The 25,195-nt window shown below is 41.4% G+C and overlaps 1 protein-coding gene across 1 annotated transcript; it reads right to left on the minus strand.

The window, feature by feature from the left end:
* Nucleotides 1–14,042: 14,042 nt before the first annotated feature.
* Nucleotides 14,043–24,903, minus strand: FGF23 (fibroblast growth factor 23). The gene is made up of 3 exons (XM_050750183.1): nt 24,407–24,903; nt 17,835–17,938; nt 14,043–16,131 (listed from the first exon to the last, which is right to left on the minus strand). Exons 1-3 carry the CDS (start codon nt 24,819–24,821, stop codon nt 15,691–15,693), a joined length of 960 nt encoding a protein of 319 aa, XP_050606140.1. The 5' UTR covers nt 24,822–24,903; the 3' UTR covers nt 14,043–15,690.
* Between the last annotated feature and the right edge of the window lie 292 nt (nt 24,904–25,195).

Genomic DNA, 25,195 nt, shown 5'->3' on the forward strand with positions numbered 1-25,195 from the left:
ATTTTCACCTAGTGTCTGGAAGGAGATGGAATCATTTTGGTGCTTTAAAAATAAATATCAAGCCATCTGTGTTCTTTATTTTTACTTATATCTTGGAGGCATCTCTGTGTTGATATATATAGATCAGTTAATTATAACCACTGTATTCTATTAAATACAGCACATTTTTGTTTATTCTATTAGCAGGCATTTAGGTATACTCTTTTATGAGACAGAGTCTCTCTCTGTTGCCTAGACTGGAGTGCAATGGCGTGATCTTGGCTCACTGCAACCTCCGCCTCTTGGATTCAACCAATTCTTGTGCCTCAGTCTCCTGAGTAGCTACAGGCACGCACCACCACGCCTGGCCCGGTTTTTTTTGTTTTTTGTTTTTTTTTGTATTTTTAGTAGAGACGGGGTTTCCCCAGGTTGGCCAGGCTGGTCTTAAACTTCTCACCTCAGGTGATCCACCTGCCTTGGCCTCCCAAAGTGCTGGAATTGTAGGCATGAGCCACCGTGCCTGGCCTTTGATGCATTTTTTTTTTATATGTGTTCTCAATTTTTAAGACAAACCAATATACCTTATCCTTTTTGGGTTTTTTTTGGTGTGTATCTTTAAGAAGACTTCTCTACCATGAGGTCATACAGTAATCTCTCCTTATAGTTTTTGAGAACTTCTGAATGTCAAATCTTGAACTTAAACTTTGCTTTTTATAGTATAATGTAAGAATTTAATTTTTTTTTCATGTGGTTGAAACAGTTATCCCAACACCATTATAAAGACTGTACTTTCCCAATTGGTTTGTGATGTGTGCTGTCAGGCCTCACACACCCTCATTTGCTAAGAGTCTGTGGACTCTGTTCTATTTTAGTTATCTATGTATTCCCTTATTAGTGTCATACTTAGTGACTGTGGCTTTGCAGCTGAGTATCTTGAAGGGTGGATACCTCCTCTTGACCATTTTTAAAGTTGTCTTAACTATTTGTGCACTTTTATTCCATGTAAATTTTGGAATTAATTGGTTGATTTGCAGAAAAATTGTGTTACAAATTTTATTGGAGTCACATGCGTCTCTTCATTTACGTAGTTATTCAATACTTATTTTTTGAGCATGGCACACACATGCCAGGCTATTTTAAGAACTATTGCAACTGTGATAAAGCTGTGAATATGTAGCAATGAACCAAAACACAAAGTCTGTATCCTTGTGGAACTTTTGTTCTATCAGAGAAGACAGTGTGTTGGCTCACATTGTGGTCAGTGCTGTTGAGCAAAATAGGGCAGAGTAAGGGGGATGGAGACTGGCGGGAGGAATGCTGCTTTATCCAGGACGGGCAGGGAGAGGACTCGATGATGTCCGTACTGAAGGAAGGAAGATCTGCTGCTCTGGGGAGAGGAGTAGCATGGAAGGAGTAGAGTGCAGAGGCCATGAGGAGGGATCAGGCTTGACTCCTTTGAGCAAGGGGAATGGGAGAGTGATGGGAGAAGAGGACAGGCCACATGACCTGGTGGCCTGTGCTGAGGCTTTGGGCTTTTACTCAAGTGAGATGAGACGCCATTGGCCAATTTGGGCAGAGTGATGTGATCAGACTTGTTTCAGTAGGACCACCCTGCTTGCAATGTGGAGAGCAGGCTGTAGGGGGTGCTATAGGAGCACAAGGCTGGAGGCAGGGAAGATGGCAGCACTGGCTGTTGGGCCATTTGAAGAAGCAAGGCCAGGAATGTTGGCAGGGACCAGGCCAGAGTGCCTCCAATGGCTGACCGAGGAGCCTGCACATTGAATTTCTAGATTAGCTTAGGATTTGTCATCCTCCCATCTGTGAATGTCATAGAGCTCTCACTTTGCCTGAGTCTTTTATCCAATGACGTTTTATTTGTAATATTTTCCCTGGTTTTTGTTTGTTTTTTAACGAACGCATTTTTTAAGAGTCTTAATTTTTTAAGAGAAACTTCAGTTTCCCAGCAAAAGTGAGAGGAAGATACAAAGATTTCCCGTCTGTCCCCTGCCCCCACACATGCATAACTTCTCCCACTGCCAACATCCCCCACCATTGGTCACCATTGGTGAGCCCACGCTGATGCATCAACCTCACCTGAAATCCATAGTTTACATTAGGGTTCACTCTTGGCGTGGCATGATCTGTGGGTTTGGACAAATGTATGAAGACATGTATTCTGCCATCATAGTATCATGCAGAGTATTTTCACTGCTCTAAAAGTCCTCTGTGTTCCACCCGCTCATCTTTCCCCCTTGTCTTGCCTGTTTCTGTTAGGTTTAGTCTGAGGCCGAGCAGAGGGAATGGGCAGAAGTTTCCCGTTCCAGGCTTCACCCCCAGGCTCACAGCTTCAGGCGTAGCCTGTTGCTTAGGCTCCCTTGCACCTGGAGTCGAAACCATGGCTCCCATTCACCTGCCTCTTATTTTCCTGTCCTTCCCACTCCTCACTCACCTACTGTTCATCTCCATTTTTGGATGAGGATTCTCCTTTATTTCGTTTTAACTAAAAACCTGTTTTAGCTAGCATCTTTATTCTGACCAATTTCTTTAAATGCTATGTGTCATACTCAGCAAAGACATGCTCATATTAGGGGAAGCACATAAAGTAAGATGTCCCTGAGAGAACAGTGCATCTCACACTCATTCCATGGCTTAGGCTTATGCAGGAAGTGCAGTATTTGGCCATATCACTTAAGTAAAGATGCTTATATTATGTATACTTGCATGCATATTACATTTACAAGTAGTTGAATTCGTGTAAGTTAAATGGTTCTATTATATGTCTTCACTATATTAAGGCCAGTCACAACTTAATTAAAATGGCATCCTAGGTGAATTCACCGGGTGTAATTATCAGCCCCATTAAGCACAGACACAGGAGATGCAAAGGAAAGAAGTGTTCAGTAGAGCGGGGGTGCTGTGCTGAGTGCCTGCTGTCAGACGGAGCACTCACCAGTTTGGAAATTAAATGAGGCTCCTAGAAAACATCCTTGTTTTATGTAAATGCTGCTTTTTACCCCTCTTTCTTTGGGCCCCATCAATTTGGAAGTACAGCTTTCAGATTGAAATACATGTCAGTTCTTTTGTCTTCAAACAAGATGCTCAAGTAGGTCATCATGACAGGTAACTACCAGTGCTTTAAAACTTCAGGATTTCCCCCCACAGTTCTCAATCGCTTGGTTCATTGTTCAGCAATATGGCCTAAGGGGGTGATCTGTTCATTGATAAGTGACAGGGCAGGGACACTGGAAAGATCTATTGTCAGAAGGCCTGGATTCAAGTTCAAGACCTGGTTCTTAGTCATTTTGTGACTAAGCAACTGTCTTTAAATCGCTGAGCTGGCCGGGCGCGGTGGCTCATGCCCATAATCCCAGCACTTTGGGAGGCCTAGGCGGGCAGATCATGAGGTCAGGAGATCGAGACCATCCTAGCTAACAGTGAAACCCCGTCTCTACTAAAAAATAGAAAAAATTAGCTGGGCGTGGTGGCAGGTGCCTGTAGTCCCAGCTACTCGGGAGCCTGAGGCAGGAGAATGGTGTGAACCTGGGAGGCAGAGCTTGCAGTGAGCCAAGATCGTGCCACTGCACTCCCACCTGGACGACAGAGCAAGACTCCGTCTCAAAAAAAAAAAAAAAAAAAAAAAAAAAAAACAGCACTGAGCTACTGTATCCTCATAGAGGATAATTACAGAAACGTGTATGTGCATGTGTTTTGGTAATCTTTTATTTTGGAGTTATCAAACCTACAGAAAAGTTGCAAGAACAGTAGAAGGAATGGCTATATACTCTTCACACTTATTCACCACTTGCTTACATGTTGTCCCACTTGCTTTGCCATTTTTTTTCTCTCCCTCTGTTTTCCCCTGAAACATTGGAGAGTAACTTTGAGTCCTCATACTCTTTCCCTACAAAATTTCACTGTGTGTTTCCTGAGATCAAGGATGTTCTTATATATAACCCAGAATAAATATCAGAGTCAGGAAATTTGACATTGATATTGCCTATTAGCTAATCCAAAGACCATATTTAAATTCTGTCAATTATTTTGTTGATGTACCTGTGGGTTTTTTTTTTTTTTCCTGAATCAATCCAATCAATCAGGACTGTGTGTTGTGTTGCATTTAGTTGTCATGTGTCTTCATGTCCTTCCATCTACTCCTTTGCCTTCCTTTGCCCTTCTTTTTTCTGCCACCATCTGTCTAACCAGATGAACTCTGTCTTTCTTGACCTTGTTACTTTTTAAAAAATAGGTGAGTTCTTGTGTTTTTTCCTGACGTACCCTCATTATTAGATTTGGATTGTATACTTTTGTCAGAAGCAGCCCAGCAAGGATGTGTCCTTGGTCATGTCAGGAGGGACAAAATGTTATATCAATATGTCTGGTTCCTCATTAAACTTGCAACTATTCTTTTAGCCTTTATTATTTATTTTCTGACTCTTTTTTTTTTATTTTTATTTTTTCATTTAGCCAACTCACACCATGACTCTACTTTTGCTTCTGTATTAGTTGGCATTCTGTACTAAGAGCTCTCCCTTCTTGCTTGCTTATTTATGTCGGTATGAACTCAGAAGTTCTTATTCAGCGGCTTATACTACAGTACTCTTAGTATTTTATGGTTACACAGTCCCAACTTTGTCCTGTGGGAACCCTTTCAGGCTGGCTCTTACGTTCTGGTGACATAATCTCATCATTCTTTAAGTACTTCCTTTCTGGTATTAACAGTATGCTCCAGACTCATTCTTCCCAAACCCCAGCCCCAGAATCAGCTTTTTCTCTAAAGAGCCCTGGTTCTTTGGAAATGAAATGAAAGACACCTGGTATACATGGTATTTAGAAACCAAGATCTGGGTGCTGGGTTGCTCATTACTAATTGTGCCTTTTAAAAAAATTACTGCATTGAATTCCAATGCATAAATATACAATAGTTTGTTTATTCTTCTATTGATGAACACAAGGACCATTTCTAGTTTGGAGCTATTATGAATAAAGCTGCTATAAATATTTTTACAAGTCTTTTTGTGGACATACGTTTTCATTTCTCTTGGGTATATAATCTAGGAGTGGAATTGCTGAGTTATAGGTTATATGTTGGTGTATGTTTAGTTTTATAAGAAACTTGCCAGATCTTTTTCCATGGTGGTTGTACCATTTCATACTTATCAACAATGAGTTCTAGGTGCTTCACACCCTTGCCAACATTTGTTATTATCAGTTTTTAAAATTTTAGCCATTCTGATTGTTGTATGGTAGTATATCACTGCAATTTTAACTGATTATATGGAATGCTTTTTAATGTACAGTTCTTATTGGTCATTCATACAGCTTTCTTTGTGAAATGTGTATTAAAATCTTATCAATTAAAAAAATTGTGTCATCTTTTTATTTTTGAGTTGTAGGAGTTCTTTATATGTTTTGGGTATACAAATTGTGTGTGTGTGTGTGTGTGTGTATACACATGTATCTGCACATATTATATATAACATTCCAGGCTATATATTTATTATAAAATATAATTTTAGTCTATCATTTATCAAATTTAAGTTGTTGATTTTCATAAGACTGATTTACCATTGTGTTTGTTTTATGATTATTGCTTTCTTTGTCTAAGAAATTTTTGTCTATCCCCTGGTCTTGGAGACTCTGTTTTCTTCTAGAAGATTTATGATTTATAAATTTTATATTTAGGTCTTGATCCATCTGGAATTTTTGTGTGTGGTGTGAGGTAGCAGGTTGAGGCTTATGGTTATTTACCTGGACATCAAATTGTTCTAGCAGCATTTGTTGAAAAGACTTTTCTTTTCCCTTGAATTTATTTGGTTCTTTTGTCATAATTCAACTTATTGTGTAAGTGTTGGTGTATTGCTGGGCTCCTTATTTCATTCCATTTACCTTTTTGTCTATCCATATGCAAATAACACATTGTCCTGATTATTCTACATTCATAGCAAGTCTTGAAATAAAGTGTATAAGTCACCTATGTACTTGTTCTTTTTCAGGGTTGTTTTGGCTCATTGCAGGTCCTTTGTATTTCCACGTAAATTTTTTAAAAACAGACTTTTTAGAGCAGTTTTTAGGTTTATGAAAAATTGAGACCATATGCAGAATTCCCATACACTTGCATCCAGTGTCCTCTGTTATTAACATCTTATGTTAATGAATTGATATTGACACATTATTAACCAAAGTCCATAGTTTATTCAGATTTCCTTAGTTTTCACCTAATGGCATGTTTCTATTCCAGAATCCCATCCAGGATATCACATTACATTTAGTTTTCATGTCTTCTTAGATTCCTCGTGTGTGTGTGTGTGTGTGTGTGTGTGTATACACACACATTTCATTACCCTTGCTTTTTTAATGTGGAAAATATACATAACAGAATTTACCAAATCAACTATTTTTAAGTAGACAGTTCCGTGGCATTAGGTACATTCACATCGTTGTGCAACTACCCTTGCTTTTTAAAAAAATTGACAGATAATTGTACATATTTATGGGGTATAGAGTGATATTTTGATAACTGTATACAACATGAAGTGATCAAATTAGGGTAATTGGCATATCCATCACCTCAAACGTTGCTCATTTCTTTGTGTTGGGAGCATTCAAAATCCTCTTTTCTAGCTATTTGAAAATGTACAATAAAGTATTGCTAACCATAGTCACCACACAGTGCGATAGAACACTAGAACTTATTCCTTCTATCTCACTATAATTTGGTGCCCATTGATCAGCCTCTTCCCATCCGTCTTCTCCCCTCTTTTCCAGCCCCTGGTAACCACTATTCTCCTTCTGTTGGATCAGCTTTGTTCGCTCCCACATATGAGCGAGATCATGCAGTGTTTGCCTTTCTGTGCTTAGACTCCTCTTGGCTGTTAACAGTTGCTCAGACTTTGTTTTTTTTAATGACCCGCGGAGTTTGAGAAGTGCTAGTCGGGTGTTTTGTAGGATGACTCTGTTGGAATTTGTCTGATATTTTTCTCATGATTAGACTGGGGTTATTGAAAAGTAAAGTCCCCCTTCCCTCCCCTCCCCTCCCCCTCCCCTCCCCTTCCCTCCCCCTCTCCTCTCCTCCCCTCCCCTCCCCTTTTAGTTTTGCCCTTGTCGCCCAGGCTGGAGTGCAGTGGCACGATCTCGGCTCACTACTGCAACCTCCACCTCTTGGGTTCAAGCAATTCTCCTGCCTCAGCCTCCCAAGTAGCTGGGATTACAGGCATGCACCACCACCCAGCTAATTTTGTATTTTTAGTAGAGATGGGGTTTCTCCGTGTTGGTGAGGCTAGTCTTAAACTCCTGACCTCAGGTGATCCACCTGCCTCAGCCTCCCAAAGTGCTGGGATTACAGGCGTGAGCCACTGCGCCTGGCCTGTAAAGTTCCATTTTCATTACATCATATCAAGGGTAGATGCTATAAATACGACTTGTTTCATTTGATTGTTGATGTTGACTTTGATCACTTGGCTAAAGTAGTGTTTGTCACGTTTCTCCCTTGTAAAGCTATTCTTTTTTTCTGTCTTTCCATACAGTACTTGTGGAAGAAAGTCAGGAAGTCACTGTGCACACAAGGAGTAGGGATTTGTGATCGTTCTTTTTGAGGAGGGTGTATCTAGAAGTTATTTGGAATTCTTCATGGATGATGTTTTTTCTTATTACCTTATTTATGTATTTATTTATTCAATCATTTATATCATTTTGGACTTGTGAATAGTTATTTTATACTTTGGGTTATAATCCCATGCTACTTTTTGTTGTTGTTTCTCAGATTGCTCCAGCTTTAGCCACTGGAAGCTCTTTCAGTTGGCTCTTGTGTTCCTTTGAAATACCCCCATCAACTTGGCTTGTTTTTATTGTTGTTGCTGTTGTTTTAACACAGATGTACTTTCTGTCAGTACTAGACACTCCAGGCTCCTCTTGCATATTTTGTGTCCCATTCCTAGAACCAGCCATTTCTTCAAGGCGCTGTGGTTCCTTTTATTAGAGAACAGTTTTAAGAAACCAAGACGGGAGCTAGGTGTGCTCGTTACTGTTGAGGTGTTGTTTCTTTAGGCCCTCTCAGCTAACAGAACAAGGAAATATATGTGTGTATACTAATCCACGTATGTATACGTAGCTATAAATATTTCTGTGTGTGGCCATCTGTATTCATCAATGTAATGCTTATGTGCAGTTCCTTTTGGCCGTTAGTCTTGGAGACTTCACTCATTTCCAAAATTACTTAGGTCAGTCAGCATCTTTCCACACCACCCCAGTGAGGTGGTTTTATGCACGTGTAATATAGTTAGATTACCTTGTTCCATATACATTTTTAAGTCAGCTTGTTCATTTCTATTTTAAAAAGGCTGCTGAGAATGTACTTGTGGAATAATTGACATTTTAACAAGACTGAGTCCTCCAAATCAGTATCTCTCTCGATATAACGAATTTTTCTCATGGGTGTTTTGTAATATTTATGTATGACATTAAATTTGTCCCTAATTATTTTATGTTTTTGTTTATTCCTATTTTATGCTTACGACCCTGTTATAAATTGAATTTTTACATTTTAATTTACTTTTCAGTGTTTTCTGCTGGTATATAATTTTTTTTGTGTGTGTGTGTAGCTAAATTTACATGTTATTTTTAGCTGTAGTTGAGTTCTGGTAATTGCTTTGTGGATACCCTAGGACTTTCTACGTAGACAATCATGTCCTCCCAAAGTAGAGACGTTTTTGTATCTGTATGCCGTTTGTTTCTTGCCTTATCGCACTGCCTAAGACCTCCAGCAGAATTAAACAAAAGTACAGGTTGAGCATCCCTAATTCAAAAGTTCGAAATCCTAAATGCTCCAAAATTCAAAACTTTTTGAGCACTGACATGAGACAGTGATACCTTTGCTTTCTGATGGTTTAATGTATACAAACTTTGTTTCATGAACAAAATTATTCAAAATATTGTACCAAATTACCATCAGATATAAGGTACATATGAAATGTAAATGAATTTCATGTTTAGACTTGGATTGCATCCCTAAGAATATCTCATTATGTATTTATAAAATCTGAAAAAGTAAAAAATGCAAAATGCTTTTGGTTCCAAGCGTTTTAGAAAAGGGAAACTCAATCCACAATGAAAGAAAACATTTTTGCTTATTCCTAATTTCAGATCAGGTTGTGAGGCTGTCTTAAGATACGATGTTAGCTGTAGGTTTTTCCTAGATGCATTTTATCAGGTGGAGAAAGTTCTCTGACAGTCCTAGTTTGCTGAGAGTTTTTGTCATAAATAAATATTAAACTTTGTCTAGTTTTTTCCTGTGTCTATTGAACTGATACTATTTTTCTTCTTTATTTCATTAATATCTCGAATTACATTTTAAAATGTTAAATCAATCTTTCATACTACTTGGAATAAACTCAACTTATATTATTAAAATTTTTATATTGTTGGATTTGGTTTGCTCTATTTTGTTAAATATTTTTGTATCTGTGTTCACAAAGATTTTTAATTTGTAGTTGGTTTTTTTTTTTTTTTGGTCATTTCTTTGCCACATTTGGAAGTCAAAGTTGTTTTGTCATTATATAACAGGTTAAGAGGTGATAATGCTCTGGAAAAGTTTGGGTAGGATTGGCTGAAATGTTTAGTAGAATTTGCTACTGAAACTATCTGAATCTGGAGTTTTGTTTGTGGGAATTTTTTGATAGTTTAACTTTTAAAATAGGAGGTATTCAGATTTTCTGTGTCATCTTGTGTCAGTTTTTATCAATTTAGATTTTTCAAGTACTTTATCTTTCATCGAAATTGTCAAATTTATTGTCACAAAGTTATTTTTAATGTTCACTTATTGTCTTTTTAATTTATTTCGTGATATCCCCTCTGCTATTTTTCTTTTTTAAATATTTAAAACGATTTATTTATTTACTTATTTAGTTTTCACTCTGTTGCCCAACCTGGAGTGCAGTGGCATGATCTCAGCTCACTGTACCTCTGCCTCCTGAGTTCAAGCGATTCTCCAGTCTCAGCCTCCCAAGTAGCTGGGACTACAGGTGCCTGCCACCACGCCCGGCTAATTTTTATAATTTTAGTGGAGACAGGGTTTCACCATGTTGACCAGCCTGGTCTCAAATTCTTGGTCTCAAGTGATCCACCCGCTTCAGCCTCCCAAAGTGCTGGGTTATACAGGTGTGAGCCACCACACCCGCCCCCCTCTGTCATTTTTCATACTGGTATTTTGTATTTTCTCTTTTCCTTAATATTCTTGGCAAATAATTTTTCAGTTCTATTAATTTTTTCTTGAAACCAACCTTTCTGTTGTCTCTTTTCTAATTCATTGATTTCTGTTCTTATATCCTCTGTCTACTTATTTGGGACCTAATTTGTTTTTTATGTCCTCCTAGAGTCTTAATGAATAATCTTAGATTGATTTTAACCTTCTCTCTTTTTATATATAAGTTTTTAAATTATAGAGCTTTTCTAAGCACTGCTTTCGCTGTGTATCGTAAAGTTTGGTATGTTTTATTTTTATTGTCGTTTAGTTAGATGTACTTTCTAATTTTATTTTTGATTTGCTCTTTGATTCATGTATTATTTATAAATGTACTATTTGAAAATATTCGGGGATTTTTTTCAAATAGCTTGGTCATTTCCAATTTAATGGCAGGAGAGAATATTCTGTAAGATTTTGAAATTTTCAGTGAATTGAGACTTCTTAGCCAAGCATATAATCTATTTTGATGACTGTTTAATTCGTACTCAGAAAGAGAATGTATTCTGTAGTTGTTGGATTTCGTGGTCTACACATGTCAACTAAATGAAGTTAGTTAATAATGTTGTTCAGATATCTGTATCCTCACTAATTTTTTGTGTATTTGCTTAGTCAATTACTGAGAGAGGGGTGTTCACATTTCTGAGATTTGGACCTATTTTTTCAGTTTTGTCAGTTTTCTTCATGTATTTTATTGCTTTGTTTTTAGGGACATGAGTCGTTAGGAGTTTTATGTCTTCCTGATGAATTAGCCCATTTATTATTATGAATTGTTCCTCTATTTATGCAGTATTCCTTCACTTGAAGCCTATTCTCTATGATATTAATATAGTAAGTTCATATTTTTTATATTGAATGTCTTCACTATATATCTTTCCACTCTTTAAGTGTGTGTTTTGTACAAAACATATAGTTGGGTATTTTTTTTAATCCAACTTGACCATTCCTGTCTTTAGTTATAGTGTTTGGCCCATTTACATTTAATGTAACTATTGCTATAATTTGGTTTAGTCTGTCATTTTTCTGTTTGTCCCATTTGATTTTTATTCTGCTCCTCCTTTTCTTCTCTTCTTTGGAATAATTGAATTTTCTTTAGTATCCTATTTTAATATCTCTATTGACTTTTTACCTACACCTCTTTTAATTATTATTATTTTTAAATTTTTTGTTTTTAGAGACAGGGTCTGACTCTGTCACCAAGTTGAAGTGCAGTGGTATGATCATAGCTCACTGCAACCTCTGCCTCCCAGGCTCAAGTGATTCTCCAGCCTCAGCCTCCTGAGAAGCCAGGACTACAGGTGCATATCACCACTCTTGACTTATTGTGATTATTTTAGTGGTTGCTTTAGGGACTACAATATGCATCCTTAATTTATCACAGTCTAGAGTTAATATTGTATGATTTTTACATACAGTGTTATAATCTTATAACCATATTGTTTCATTTATCCCTCCCATCCTGTGTGGGAGTTTTGCCTTATATATTACATCTATATGTGTTACAAAACCTGCATACAGTGTTATAATTTTTGCCTTAAGCAGTGTCTTAGTGAAATCGGGGAAGAAGGTATACAATATATATAGTTTAAATGTATTCACACATTTAATGATGGTTTTCTTTCTGTAATTCTAAATGTCCATCTGGTGTTACTCCTTTTCAGCATGGCAATAATTTCTCTCCATTTTTATTCCACCTTAATTTTGAAGGATATTTTTGCTGTATGTGTAATTCTGGGTAGGTAGCTTTTTTATTTTCTTTCAACCTTTTCAATGCGTCATTCCATTGTTTTCTAGTTTCCATTGTTACGACGAGACATCCACCACTATTATAGCTGTTCCTCTATATATAAAGTGTCATTTGTCTACAGTAGCTTTCAGATTTTCTGTTTATTTTTGATTTTTAACAGTTTGACTACAGTATACGTAATTGTGATCTTTGCATTTGTCTTGCTTGGAGTTTTCTGAGCTTCTTGTATTAGTACACTTGTTTTTAACCAATAATTGGGAAATTTTCAGCCACCATATCTTCACATATTTTTTACTCCCCAATTCTTTATGCTCCTTTTCTTCTGGGACTCAACTTACTTATATGTTGGACAGCTTAATAAGGTCTCACAGATCATTGAGGTTCTACTCATTTTTAGAAAACTTATTCTCTGTTACTCAGGTAAGGTAATTTAAATTAGCTTTCTTTATCTTTAGATCATCTTACTAGTTTCTAGTGATAGCATTTTCTCTTGACTGTGCACATGTTTTTTTCCTATTCTCATGTTCAGTTGTTTTATTTTACTGTTACTGATTGTATAGGATACCATGTATTAAGTCTGAATCATGTCCTCTTCCTTTAAAAGGTGTTAAGTTCTATTCTGGCAGTCAGTGAAATTATTGGCAGATCCTTGTAGTTTTGCCAGGATTGGTATAATTCTCTCTTACAGCAAGTCTATTTCAGTTTTGAATTTAGTTTTAGGATATACTCCTTGCCTCTGGGGCTTAGTCTTATAAGAACAGCCTTTTGAGTTCTGAGGCACTCAGTAAGTTCTCTTCACCCAGGTTTGGTTGGATTTCTAATGCGTTTCAACGTTGCATAGCCTCTGGTATTGCTCGCTATCTATCTCCTACTGCTGTAGCAGGCAATCTTTGTGGGACTCACTCTATCTTACCCTGTGCATGTGCTCCCCAATCTTTGGCCAAGGACCTGTAGTGAATGCTCATGCGCGTATGTAAAGTCTCTCCTTTTCATAGTTCCCTCTGAAAGAAGGAACTCTGGGAACACCAATCTCAGAATGTAGATTCATTCTCTTGGTGTCCTGCTATCAAATCTCATAGGACAGTAACACTGTGTATGTGTTAAGTGCATAGCATTTGGTTTACTGAAATGCTGATGTGGTTGTGTTGGTGTGTAGTTTTCAAATAAAAATTCCCTCTTAAAACACGGCTGGACGCGGGGGCTCACGCCTGTAATCCTAGCATTTCGGGAGGCTGAGACGGGTATATCACAAGGTCAGGAGTTCGAGACCACCCTGGCCAAGATGGTGAAACACTGTCTCTACTAAAATTACAAAAATTAGCCAGGCATGGTGGCAGGCGCCTATAATCCCAGCTACTTGGGAGGCTGAGGCAGGAGAATTGCTTGAACCCGGAGGTTGCAGTGAGCCGAGATCGTGCCACTGCACTCCAGCCTGGGTGACAGAGCAAGACTCCGTCTTAAAAAAAAAAAAAAAAAAGAAAACACTTTAGGGTTAGAATCATCAGAAATCCAGTATTGATAAAACTTAAATAAATCTGTCCAGATCAATTAAAATTGTTGAGTCTGCTTATGAATGGAAGAAATCTTTGAAAAATTTAAAATTCTAACATATTTTTTTCAATTTTGCCTTCTCTGGATTTCCCTAATGTTCCCCTCCCATAATCCTTTTTATTCTTATATTCCAATGTGCTTTTAAGTAATACTACAGAGAGAATAAGCTAACAGAAGCTGAGATAAATTTTATTTTTATTTTAAACAGAAGAAAGGAAAAAGGGGTTACATTTTTATAAATATCTATAAATATAGAAGGATAGGCAAACTTCCAAATAAATAAATAAATATTGCCACATGATGAGGGATATAAGAAATTGTAGGAACTATTATGGCTTTGCCATAAAGAAAACCCCTGATGATAGAGTTGAGTTTGTGAGATTACAACCAGTTTTCCACCAAAATCCTTTTGGGATCTTTCACTGGGGAGCCTCCAATAGCTATTGTGCAGGATAATATTTCCAACAGGAAATGAAAACAGAAATATTAAAATATTTGCCATGCATGGCTATATACTATTATACATAGTTTTACTGTTTCAGAATAGGAACCAATCCTTCAAGTTCAGCTTAAAACCATCAGGTCAAAACAGTTGCCCAATGTTTCTCTGATAACTAGAAAGAATAGAGCAAAGTATAAGGTTAGTACGTGATGTCAGTGAGAAAAAAAAAAGGTGACTGGGAAGAAGCTGTTGTTGAATCGACTTTGCTTGTTAATATTCTGTCCTTTAGGTGGTCATTTAAAGAGAGGTAGGAAAACGGAGTCCCCTTACGGGAAGAACCGCAGTAAGGGGGTAAGGCTGGGATGAGAGCTGACCGTCAGGCCCACCTGCCTGGTGCTCCTCTGCGCCTCTCCTGCTTGCTCTGGGAAGCTTTGTTTCCTCCAGATAGCACTGGGGCTCCTGGGACTGAAAGCCGACTTCATCTAATGCACCAAGAATTTCCAAGGGGATTGAGACCCAGATGTGTCAGCCTAGGAGTGTTTTAACGAATCCAAGAGCCACTGCTGCTGCAGAGCCCTAGAGACCACAGTCAAGAACCTGACCATGTGGTTGCTTTTTCATAACTTCTACAACATATCCCCTAATTATTGGATTTCTTTCCCCCTGAGTCCTTGATGCCGCTTCATTTAGAGGAAAGCACACGGTTTTTCAGTCCACAGAAAACCTAACCCAGAGCGGCCCCAGTCTCTCAAGGCCCCCTTCTCAGTCACATTTTTGTAGTTTGTTCAGAATGGATTCCTGCTCAACCTGGAAGTACAGCCTTAATTAAATGCCTCTTAGGAGAGTTGGAATTTATTTCCACTTTGAAAAGCAAATCCTAGCAGGGTAGATTTTCATGAACCAATATAAAAGCTATTCCTTAGACTACATTTTCAAAAACCAGAGATGGGGCCAAAAGGTGAGGCTGTATCATGAGCCACTTGGGAACAGAGTGGGGCCATTCTGGGCCCTCTGGCTGTGGCTGCAGAGAGGGAGACAGCGAGACACAGGGTGCTCACCCTGTAGGGAGGCTGAGTTTTCTATTATGATTCCTGCCTCAGTCCAGCAAGCATCAAGTTTACTTGTCAAGTTTTCACCAGCCTACCACTGGTCTTTTGACAGCTCTTCCCCAGAGATGCTCAAGGAAGAACGAAGGCTTGAAAGTAGTGTTTTCATCAACTTGCCCCGTTCAGTTGTTAAGGTTTGCACACTCAAATGCCAGTGGGATCGGGGCATGTAACATAAATGCACAGGGCAGTGGGGAAGTTTCTGGGATCTCTGGATCGCCTCTTCCCCCACACCTTCGAAGTCCTGAGCTCAGGAACCCACTGCTTTTTGTTTTGTTTTGTTTTGTTTTTTGCTTAAAGGTGATAAAGAAGAGAGGCACAGGGAAGAGAAATATGTCGGGAGAGATCCCCTTCTCTCTACCTTCATGAAGGGGAAATTTCTAGTTTACCTGTTGGGGTTTCCTATTCGGAAAGGTGTTCTATGTGGAGTGAGGAAGGTGGTGAAACCCCATGACTTGGGCCTCAAAGGTTGATTCTCACAGGACCTCCTGTGGAAGGGACCCCAGAGAAGCAGCAAATTCCATACATTGCCCCTGTCACCTTTCCCATCCTCGGAACGTCAAGGGAGCTGGTCCTTGGGAAGAGCTGCTATGCTGAGGGATGGGTTAAAGAGGGTGCCCTTCCAGCCACCCTAGATGAACTTGGGGAAGGGGCGGCAGGCTTCCGGGCCCGTTCCCCCAGCGTGCGTGTTCACCCGACCGCCCCTGACCACCCCTAACGGGTCGCTGGCCACCGGGCTGTTGTCCTCGGCGCTCGGGAGCTCCTGTGAGCAGGAGGCCGGGGCCGGGGTCATCCGGGCCCGGGGCTTCAGCACGTTCAGGGGGTCCCGCTCCGAGTCGTCCTCGGCGCTCCGGGTGTGCCGCCGTGGTCTGGGGGTGTTGAAGTGGATGAGGGGGATCTCGTTCCTCCGGGACAGGAACTGGGAGTAGGGGGGTGGGTTCATGCCTGGCAGGAAGGCCCTCTTCGCCCGGCCCAGACTGACCAGAAAGTGATGCTGAGGAGAGTGGTAGACGTCGTAGCCGTTCTCCAGCGTCCAGTGTCGGAACCTGCAGTTCTCCGGGTTGAAATAGTGCTGGAAGGGCAAGAGCGAGCCACGTGAAGGCTGGTCCACCACCCACCCCGCTCCTCCTGGGGCCACATGCTTGTGCCAGCCGGCCTGAAGTCCTGAACGGCTGAGGGTGTTGAGCCTTCACCCCTTTGTTCCCTGCTGGGGTCAAGTGGTTCTGATTAATGCTCAAGCCCTGACTATAGTTCCCCCTTTCAGAGACTAGACTACTGGGGCCTGCGCTTACTGCCTGGAGGCCCGGGCTGGCCTGGCCTGTGGTTTTCCTGGAGTAGGCACCACCTCCTCCTTCCCGCCCTCTACCTTTTCCAAGTCTCTGCTGGCTGAAAATTGGCTTGGGTTTGTCTCCTTGCTGGAGAAAGGAGAGGGGATGGAGTTTGTAGGGTCAAACATGAATGAGGGCACTGAGGGGATTGGAGACATGAACTTTGCTGACAGATGAGCTGGGTTTGAATCCTCTACCAGTAGTACTGGGTTTTACTGAGTGCTCCACAAAGGCCTTTGCATGTTATTTCTTTTTTTTTGTTTTGTTTTGTTTTTGTTTTTTTTTTGAGACGGAGTCTCGCTCTGTCGCCCAGGCTGGAGTGCAGTGACCGGATCTCGGCTCACTGCAAGCTCCGCCTCCCGGGTTTATGCCATTCTCCTGCCTCAGCCTCCCGAGTAGCTGGGACTACAGGCACCCGCCACGACGCCCGGCTAGTGTTTTTTTTTTTTTTTTTTTTTTTTGTATTTTTAGTAGAGACGGGGTTTCACCATGTTAGCCAGGATGGTCTCGATCTCCTGACCTCGTGATCCACCCGCCTCGGCCTCCCAAAGTGCTGGGATTACAGGCTTGAGCCACTGCGCCGGGCCTGCATGTTATTTCTTTTAATCCTCAAACTCCACAAAGTAAGCAGTTTACAGACCAGGACTGTCTACGTGCCTAGATGGGTTCAAGAGATGTTTAGTTAGTTACCTATATTTCAACAGTTGTTCAACTGATTTTTTTTTTTTTCCTACTCTAGCCAGACACTATTGTAGGGGCTGGGATGCAGCAGAAAGCAAAACAGAAAGTCTCTGTTCTTGTGGAGTTTCTCGTGGGCAAGAGGGGTGGTAAGAGAATCCTGAGATAAGCAGTCCTACTATTTGACTATCTCAAAATCCTTGAAAAGAGGCCAACAGCCTTTAGTTTGGGAAATCCTTTGCTTACCAATCCAAATGAATAACGATCACAATTGGGGCAGGGGTTATTAATTAAAAATCTTTAACTGGAGGGAGATTCACAGGTCACATGGTCTATTCCACTTCACTTTTTCCAAGTGAAAATGCTGAAGTTTGGAGAAGTGAGGAGATTTACCTAAAGTCACAGCTAATCCCAGAACCAAGAAGACACCAATGGCTTTTCACCCTTTTCTAATGCACTTTACAACGTGAATTGACATGACTCGAGAACCTGCGACTACATACCAGGTCCTGTGCTAGATCCAAAAATGGGTTCCAGTGGGCAGTGCAGACTAGGGGCTGAGAGCCTGGGATCTGGAGCCAGACTGCCTAAGTTCAAACCCCAGCTATTAAACCTGAGCATTCAATACCTGGACCGCATGAAGCATCAGTGGAAACAGGTCACCAGGGTACACTGCATATGGAATTGTTAAGCTAGAAAAGTCTGTGTCCTGTCAAAGAAATTAGGTTAATTGTTTGCGTATGGTGAACAACACAAAAAAGAAACTCACTGATCCAAAAATGTTGCCTCTGAAATCCATGCAGAGGTATCTTCTGCTCATCACACCTGTAATCACCACAAAGCCAGCATCCTCTGATCTGATCATCAGGGCACCTATGGAGAAAACCAGGCAGGGCAGACTCATTGAGCATCCAGTTCCCACCTTCAAGCACCTCCTGAAAACCCACCTTCATGAAACCTCCCTGGATTGATTTTTAAGGGTGATGATGACTTCCACACCCCTAAATTCAGCCTCATTTCTACATATTCAGCATTGCTTCTGACATTCTCTCTTGCCCCCAGCACGTATACAGTCATTCACCTCCTGCTTCATCTTGCTGCCTGTATGGGGCACTCTGAGCTCCTGGCATTCTTCTACCTGTGCTGAACACATGTTTCTCTCTCTCTACCTATTTTCCCTTTTGCCTTACTAATGCCTTTGAATGTTTGTGGTGATAGTTACATTCTTCCATGCCTTCTATTTTGTGATTTTTAAATCTATGCTGAGATGTCTTTCAAGGATCCAGCTTGTCCACAGAGTCTGATTCTCCACCTGGATGTCTGTGTAATCGTCTAATACTAATCAGTCAACACCCAGTATGTGTACAGAACGGTGTTAGAGTTGATCTCCCTCTTCCTTCTCTACTTATTGAAGTCACTCATTCTTCAAGACCAGGCTCAGGCATCACCATCTCTATGAAGCCTTTCCTCATCTTTCCATTCAAAATCAGTTGTTCTTTCTTCTCAGCTCCTCAGGACAATGCCTTCGCCTCTATTACAGCATGTATTCCATTTACCTTGCTTTAACTGAGTTTACCTATCTAGCGCCTTCGTTAGAGTGAGCTACTTAGGAGCAGAGGGTATAACTGTTTATGTTGAATCAATACCAGTGATGGATGGAATTTTCTTCTTGGGCTTTTCTTGGGTTGGTTGTCATTTTCTCACTTGGTGGTGACCCCTCCAGGTACAGTCCCTCATAGACTTTCAGTGTCCCCTCTCAAAAGCTAGTCTCTGACAAGAGTCTGAAACCCATTCACATGACCTACCTCTTAAGTAATTGATAACGGCTTTAAGTGTGCTTTCTGTTTTGTGGCAAAGGCACAATTAGACCATATACTAGTGTAACATGAGTGATAATTCAGCAAGACTTCTTCCCCAAATGTTGTTTAATTACCTGACATCTTCTGTTAAAAATCATTACTTTAGGTCTTTGGGGCCACTTCCGGTTGCTTATCACAGAAATTTCCAGCTGCATCTCATCCGACCTCACAGCCCCCAGGGAGGCAGCTAGACTCCCATGCAGGGATTCAAATTCCTTTTCTGCAACTGTAGCTTGGAGAGGTTGTGAATGCCCAATGTCTGTGCCTAGCAAGTGATGGAGCCTCCTGGGGTGATTGAAAGCCCAAAGCTCCTCTCCCATCCCATGCAGGCTCAATACAAGGACCTTTGAGGAAAATAAGCAGCAATAATTCGATACTAGCTCAGCAGAAATCATGATAGGGGCTGAAATTGGAATGAAATGGAACAGAGGGAATGAGAGTGGAGACAAGCCCCAGAAAGGTGAGAAAGGAAGAGGGCCAAAGAGAGAAGTTAATTTGTTTGAAAGTTTGGCTGAGGAGAAACTTGAGGGAAGCTTCCAGAAGGTGGACTGGGGTATGACAGGCACAAAGGATGCTTAAATTCCTCCACAGTGGTGTCTGCCTATGTGTCTCAAATGTATGGCTAGTTTTGTGGTAAACCTTTGGAGAAACATAAGGAACATGAAAGAAATGATTTTTGTTCTGGAGACTTTTCAGTCTAATTGGGAAAAAATTACATTTAGTAATGGTCTTTGAGTGGTTGCACTCTAAGCACTTTACATATTTTAAATTCTCAAAACAAATGTTATATTGTTAGTACTAATTATTATTATTAGTAGTAGTAGTAGTAGCAGCAATATCCTAATTAAGTGATAAGGAAACTAAGGCAGGAGTGAAACTCAGGTCAGAGGCATGTTCCTACTCTGCGGTAGCAAGCCTCCAGCAGAAATCACTAAGAGTCTGAGAAGACAACATCAAATGCTAAAATACATGCTGCAGGCAGTGAGGACAAGGAGTCACGGCACCGCTGAGGGCTCAGGGAAGAGGCACTGAGCCAGGCACCAAGAACCGGGGAACTTGGATTTTGGTCCCAACTGTGCCACTTGCTGACCTTGCAGTCTTGGGCAACTTATTGCTCTAGCCTCAGTTTCCTCAGCTGTGAAATAGAACAATAGCTGTCCTGCCTACTTCATAGGGTGATGATCAAATGGGATAATGGTGGTAAAAGTGACTCGAAAGTGTCGCACAAACAGAGGACATCACGTGGCGTCTTCTGACCTGCTGTTTATGCCGGGCCCAGGCCTTGACAGGCGTGCTGGCCTGATGCTTGGGGTCAGTGTGGGCAGTGCATATGGCCCATGTGGTCCCCGTCTCCAGAGCCAGTCCCCCTAGAAAACCTCTGGCAGTGGCTGAGGAACTGTGAACAGTTGGTACAGGGGGACACAGACTCTTCCGTCAAACAGTGTGAGTCAATGTGAAAGTGTAGAAAACGTGAGAGTCACGGTTTCTTTCCTTTGCGCTTTCAAAAGGCATCTTTCCGCAGTCTGCACAGATTCACGGGAGAATTTTGCAGAAGGAAGGCACAAACCACTGACTGCCGGAGCCCCCCGCCCCGCCTGTTGGAGCTGAGCAGGCTGAATGGACTTTGCCTTCAATGACGGAGCTGTCTGCATGCGTGTGACCTTGGAGCTGTCTGCATGCGTGTGACCTTGGAGCTGTCTGCATGCGTGTGACCTTGGAGCTGTCTGCATGCGTGTGACCTTGGAGCTGTCTGCATGTGTGTGACCTTGGAAGAGCGTGGGATTTGGGGTCAAGATGTCCTCTAGGTCTTTTACTCCCTGTCTGACCTTCAGCCAGTGATTTAAGTTCTTTTTTTTTTTTTTTTTTTTTTTTTTTTTTTTTTTTTTTTTTTTTTTGAGACGGAGTCTAGCTCTGTTGCCCAGGCTGGAGTGCAATGGCCGGATCTCAGCTCACTGCAAGCCCCGCCTCCCGGGTTCACGCCATTCTCCTGCCTCAGCCTCCCGAGTAGCTGGGAGTACAGACGCCCGCCACCTCGCCCGGCTAATTTTTTTTTGTATTTTAGTAGAGACGGGGTTTCACCGTGTTAGCCAGGATGGTCTCGATCTCCTGAACTCGTGATCCGCCCGTCTCGGCCTCCCAAAGTGCTGGGATTACAGGCTTGAGCCACCGCGCCCGGCCGATTTAAGTTCTTTAACTCTCGTTTTTTCACATATAAAATGAGGATGGCAGAAACATTTACTTACCTCATTTGGTCCTCTTGAAGACATAATGAGATAATGTTTTTATCTTTTAGAAAGTACTTCCTAAATGCTAGTAAGTTTTACTATTACCGCTTTGCCTCAACCTCTGCTTATACAAGTAGGAAATTATCTACTCCGTTCTACTCTTGTGGCTAGTAAGTGATAAATAAGATGATAGCAGTGAAGTGCTTTGAGCACCTCAAAATAAAAATGTATGAAGAAGGCTTGAGGAGCCCAACGGTAACTCAGCTTCAAGTAAAGAAAGTTCCTGTGGGGAAGATGGAGGAAGTGAAAATATCAGGATCTAGGATGTGATATTACCAGGGGCAATAAACATCTCTGTCTTGCTGGTTCCATATAATGAGGATAAAGGGGAGTCAGAGGATGGCCTTGTTCATGAAACAGGTGATAGGGACATCAGAGGGGTACCTGGCAGCAGCGCTTGTGAGTCCCAAGGGAGCTTGAAGAATCTGGTAGGCAGGAGATAATTTCATTTTGTCAAGTCCAATGACCCAAAGATGGGTCGTGCACTCAACTCTTAAGAATTTCTCACAGCAAAATAATAAGATGAACCAGAATTCACTAGAAATGGATAATTAGGAGTGGAAAAAATACCCCTCACATTTTAGGTTTCCGTCAGTGTAAAAACATTGCTTAACAGTCACTGATGAGGTCATTACAAATCCTTCACCAGACATTTAATTAGTTGTGATTCTTATCTACGTGCATTAATCTTTCCTCTTTCTTTTTACGTAACTTTTTTTTTTTTTTTTTTTGAGACGGAGTCTCGCTCTGTCGCCCAGGCTGGAGCACAGTGGTGTGATCTCAGCTCACTGCAACCTCCGCCTCCTGGGTTCAAGCAATTCTCCTGCCTCAGCCTCCCAAGTAGCTGGGATTACAGGCACGCACCACCACGCCCAGCTAATTTTTGTATTTTTAGTAGAGACAGGGTTTCCCCATGTTGGCCAGGCTGGTCTTTAACCCCTGACTTCAAGTGATTCTCTTGCCTTGGCCTCCCAAGGTGCTGGGATTATATGCATGAGCCACCACACCTGGCCTCTTTTGGGTAACTTTTAATTGTATTGTGTAATTTTTTTCCTGCACTTTTTCCCCCCCATAATACACGTGACAACTGATTGAACAGTACAAAAAGTTATCTACATAGACTAGGAAAAGCAGATCTCTCTCCCACTCCCCTGACCCTAAGTTCCCCTCCCCATATTCGTGTTTAACTCTTTAAAGATGCAATGTTTAGCTAGTGCCGGTGTCTAAGAAAACAAAACCGTATTTCTGTTTTTAAAGATCTGAAGTCAGTTCCATTTGTTTTGCTGCCTCTCAATCCTTTTAATTCAGCTAGCACTCAGTGATCCCTTGGGGCCTGATACGAGGTGGGTTTTCAAGGAAAAGGTCTACAGTTCAGAATGCCAGCCCAGGAGGTCGACTCTTCACACTCACTCCCCACCGTAGCCAGCCTGTTCCGTTCTACCCTAATTCTTGTTCAGGAGGAAACGTCTTTAAGGAGTTCCTTTCAGCAATGGGATTCCAGGATTCGAGACAAGTTGTGTAAACATTCTCTAGTTGGATGCCGCCCTTTCCATCTAAGAGAATCAAAACAATTTACCATCATCTACTATTCTGCATTTTAAATCACATAGAGTCTTGAATTAGAGTAAGAGTGGCCGCTCCATGAGAGGCGCAAAGTCGCATTTCCTAAAGTCTGGTAGTGAGCTGGCTGACAAGGCAGGACGACAGACCACAAGGTCCTTGAGGGGTTGTGTCTTACTTTTCAGTCACAGAGCTTGATAGAATGCCAGGCACATTGTAGATCCTGTTAAATATCCATTGAATAAAATGAACAACACTTGGGGTTCATCAAGTATATCCAGATTTAATTGAAATTTTTGCCACGAGACTCACACTTGGTTTCCAAGATGTTGACTCCTGAGTCTTAGTATATCCTCTAGAGTTCTGGAACCTGTTTGGTATTTGGAGAGAACTTTTCTCTCTCCTTTTATCTCCTATCAATATGCATCTAGCACTTGAGGAGGTTTAAACTGTCAATTTCGCATGTCATATATCTTGCAACTTAATTTTGCATGTTATATATCTTGCAACCAGGTTTAAGGACCTTTGGTTCCTAGAAGAATAAATGCCTCACACACAGCAAGGTCACAGCAAAAATAATTAACTTATTACAACAATAAAAGGCAAATCATAATTCCTATGTTTTCTTTAGTTAGAGATTGTCTAACTAATTTTTCTTTCCCTTAATTTGAGCTATATTGGATCACTTTGCATTTTTATATATTCTTAGAGGTATTCACATGTTTTCTTAAAATAGAAGATCCAGTCTTTTTCAATATCCCTGCTCCTACCACATTACCCCTTATATAGGTGCGCACAAAGTGGCCCTCATTTGAATCATTGCTAATGGATTGATTATTGTGGATTGTGATCCAATTCTCCACAAACCTGATCTTTAAAAATATTCCAGTTGTCTCACATTGCCAATAAGTTTCTAACTAGCTTGACTTGCTACTGACTGGACACCTTTCAGTTCCACGGAGAAGAATCACCAATGCGTACTGGGTACCGGGGTACCTGAGTATCTGAAACAGCCTTTAAACCTGTTAAAGTTTAAAGGTTGGATGGATGGATGCATGGACAAATGAATGGGTGGATGGGTTGTATACTTGGCCATTCTCACCAAGACAACATTCCTGGACAGTCTGTGTTTAATACATTTTTCCAAGAATTTTTATAAGGCCAGAATTGGAAAGAGCCCCCAGATTTATCTATTACAATCTGGGTATGACCTGGGAATCTTCTTTCCAACCTGCCTAGTTAACCCAGCCTGAAGTCCAGGAGCTGAAACTTAGTGTCTGTTGATCTGCCTGGCTTCTTTTTCTCTTAGACTCCTTGCTTTTCTTTCAGTATATTTTCTGAATCTTTTGATGGGGCAAAGGGAATATGGCTCCTACTGTGGGAAGGGTTTTAGTTTAAACAAAAAGTATGCATGTTAGAAAAACCAGCAAATACTAATTAGGAGAGTGACAGAATCTTCCCCTAAGATTTAAATACACACACACACACACACACACACACACAGACAATAAGTGGTTCCTGGGCAGAAAGCTTGGAGGGTTGGATTAGCCCTCCAGTCTAGTCCCCAACCTCCCCAAGCCCCCTGTAGATGGACAACAGGGGCGCACCCCTTCTTCCCAGCTTGAAGTCCTACTCACTGTAGATGGTCTGATGGGGTGCGCCATCCACGTGGCCATTCTTGTGGATCTGCAGGTGGTAGCTGTTCCTGGCTGTGGCTGTGTACAGGTGGATCAGGCCACCCCAGCTGGAGCCGAGCAATGGGGAGGCATTGGGATAGGCTCTGATGACGCTCATGCTGCAGACGCTGCACAAGGCACAGACCCAGAGCCTGAGGCGGGCCCCCAACATCACGCCCTGCTCTGAGTGGCTGGTGCTGAGATTGAAACCTGACACTCCTGTCGGGACTCTCCTGGCCCAGGCCTCACTGGCCTTTTCCTTCTCCCTTGCAAGTAGCTGGTGTGAGGATCCTAGACTGAATTCCCTCCTTTTTGCCATCAGACTTTTAAAGGGTAGCAGTGTGACATCAAACAGGAAAAACTCCGCTGTCCACATCCTCTGTGTTGTAATCAGCCCATTGAAAGAGAGTGCAGAGACCCCGGAGGCGCACGGAAGGCACGTCGGTTCCAGACACACACACCCCCCTCAATTTCAAGCCAACGCTCCAAAAAAATGAATGACGCGTGGGCAAAAGTTATCTGCCGCTCTGGGCTGTCTGTTGACCTGTCCCACGTCCATCAGGAAATGCGAAGGCAGCCAGCGGTTCCCAAAAAAAATCCAGCTTCAGTCAAGCAGTCAACCGACTCCCAGGCAATTAATCTCCCGTCGAGTTTACTTATTTTGGTTTTCTTTAAATTCCAATCAGCAAGTATGTATCCAGTGCTTAATCTATGAGCAGGATTCGGTGGCTAGCTTGTAGGATATAGAGA

Source organism: Macaca thibetana, chromosome 11, assembly GCF_024542745.1.
Source record: "Macaca thibetana thibetana isolate TM-01 chromosome 11, ASM2454274v1, whole genome shotgun sequence".
Lineage (NCBI taxonomy): Eukaryota > Metazoa > Chordata > Mammalia > Primates > Cercopithecidae > Macaca > Macaca thibetana.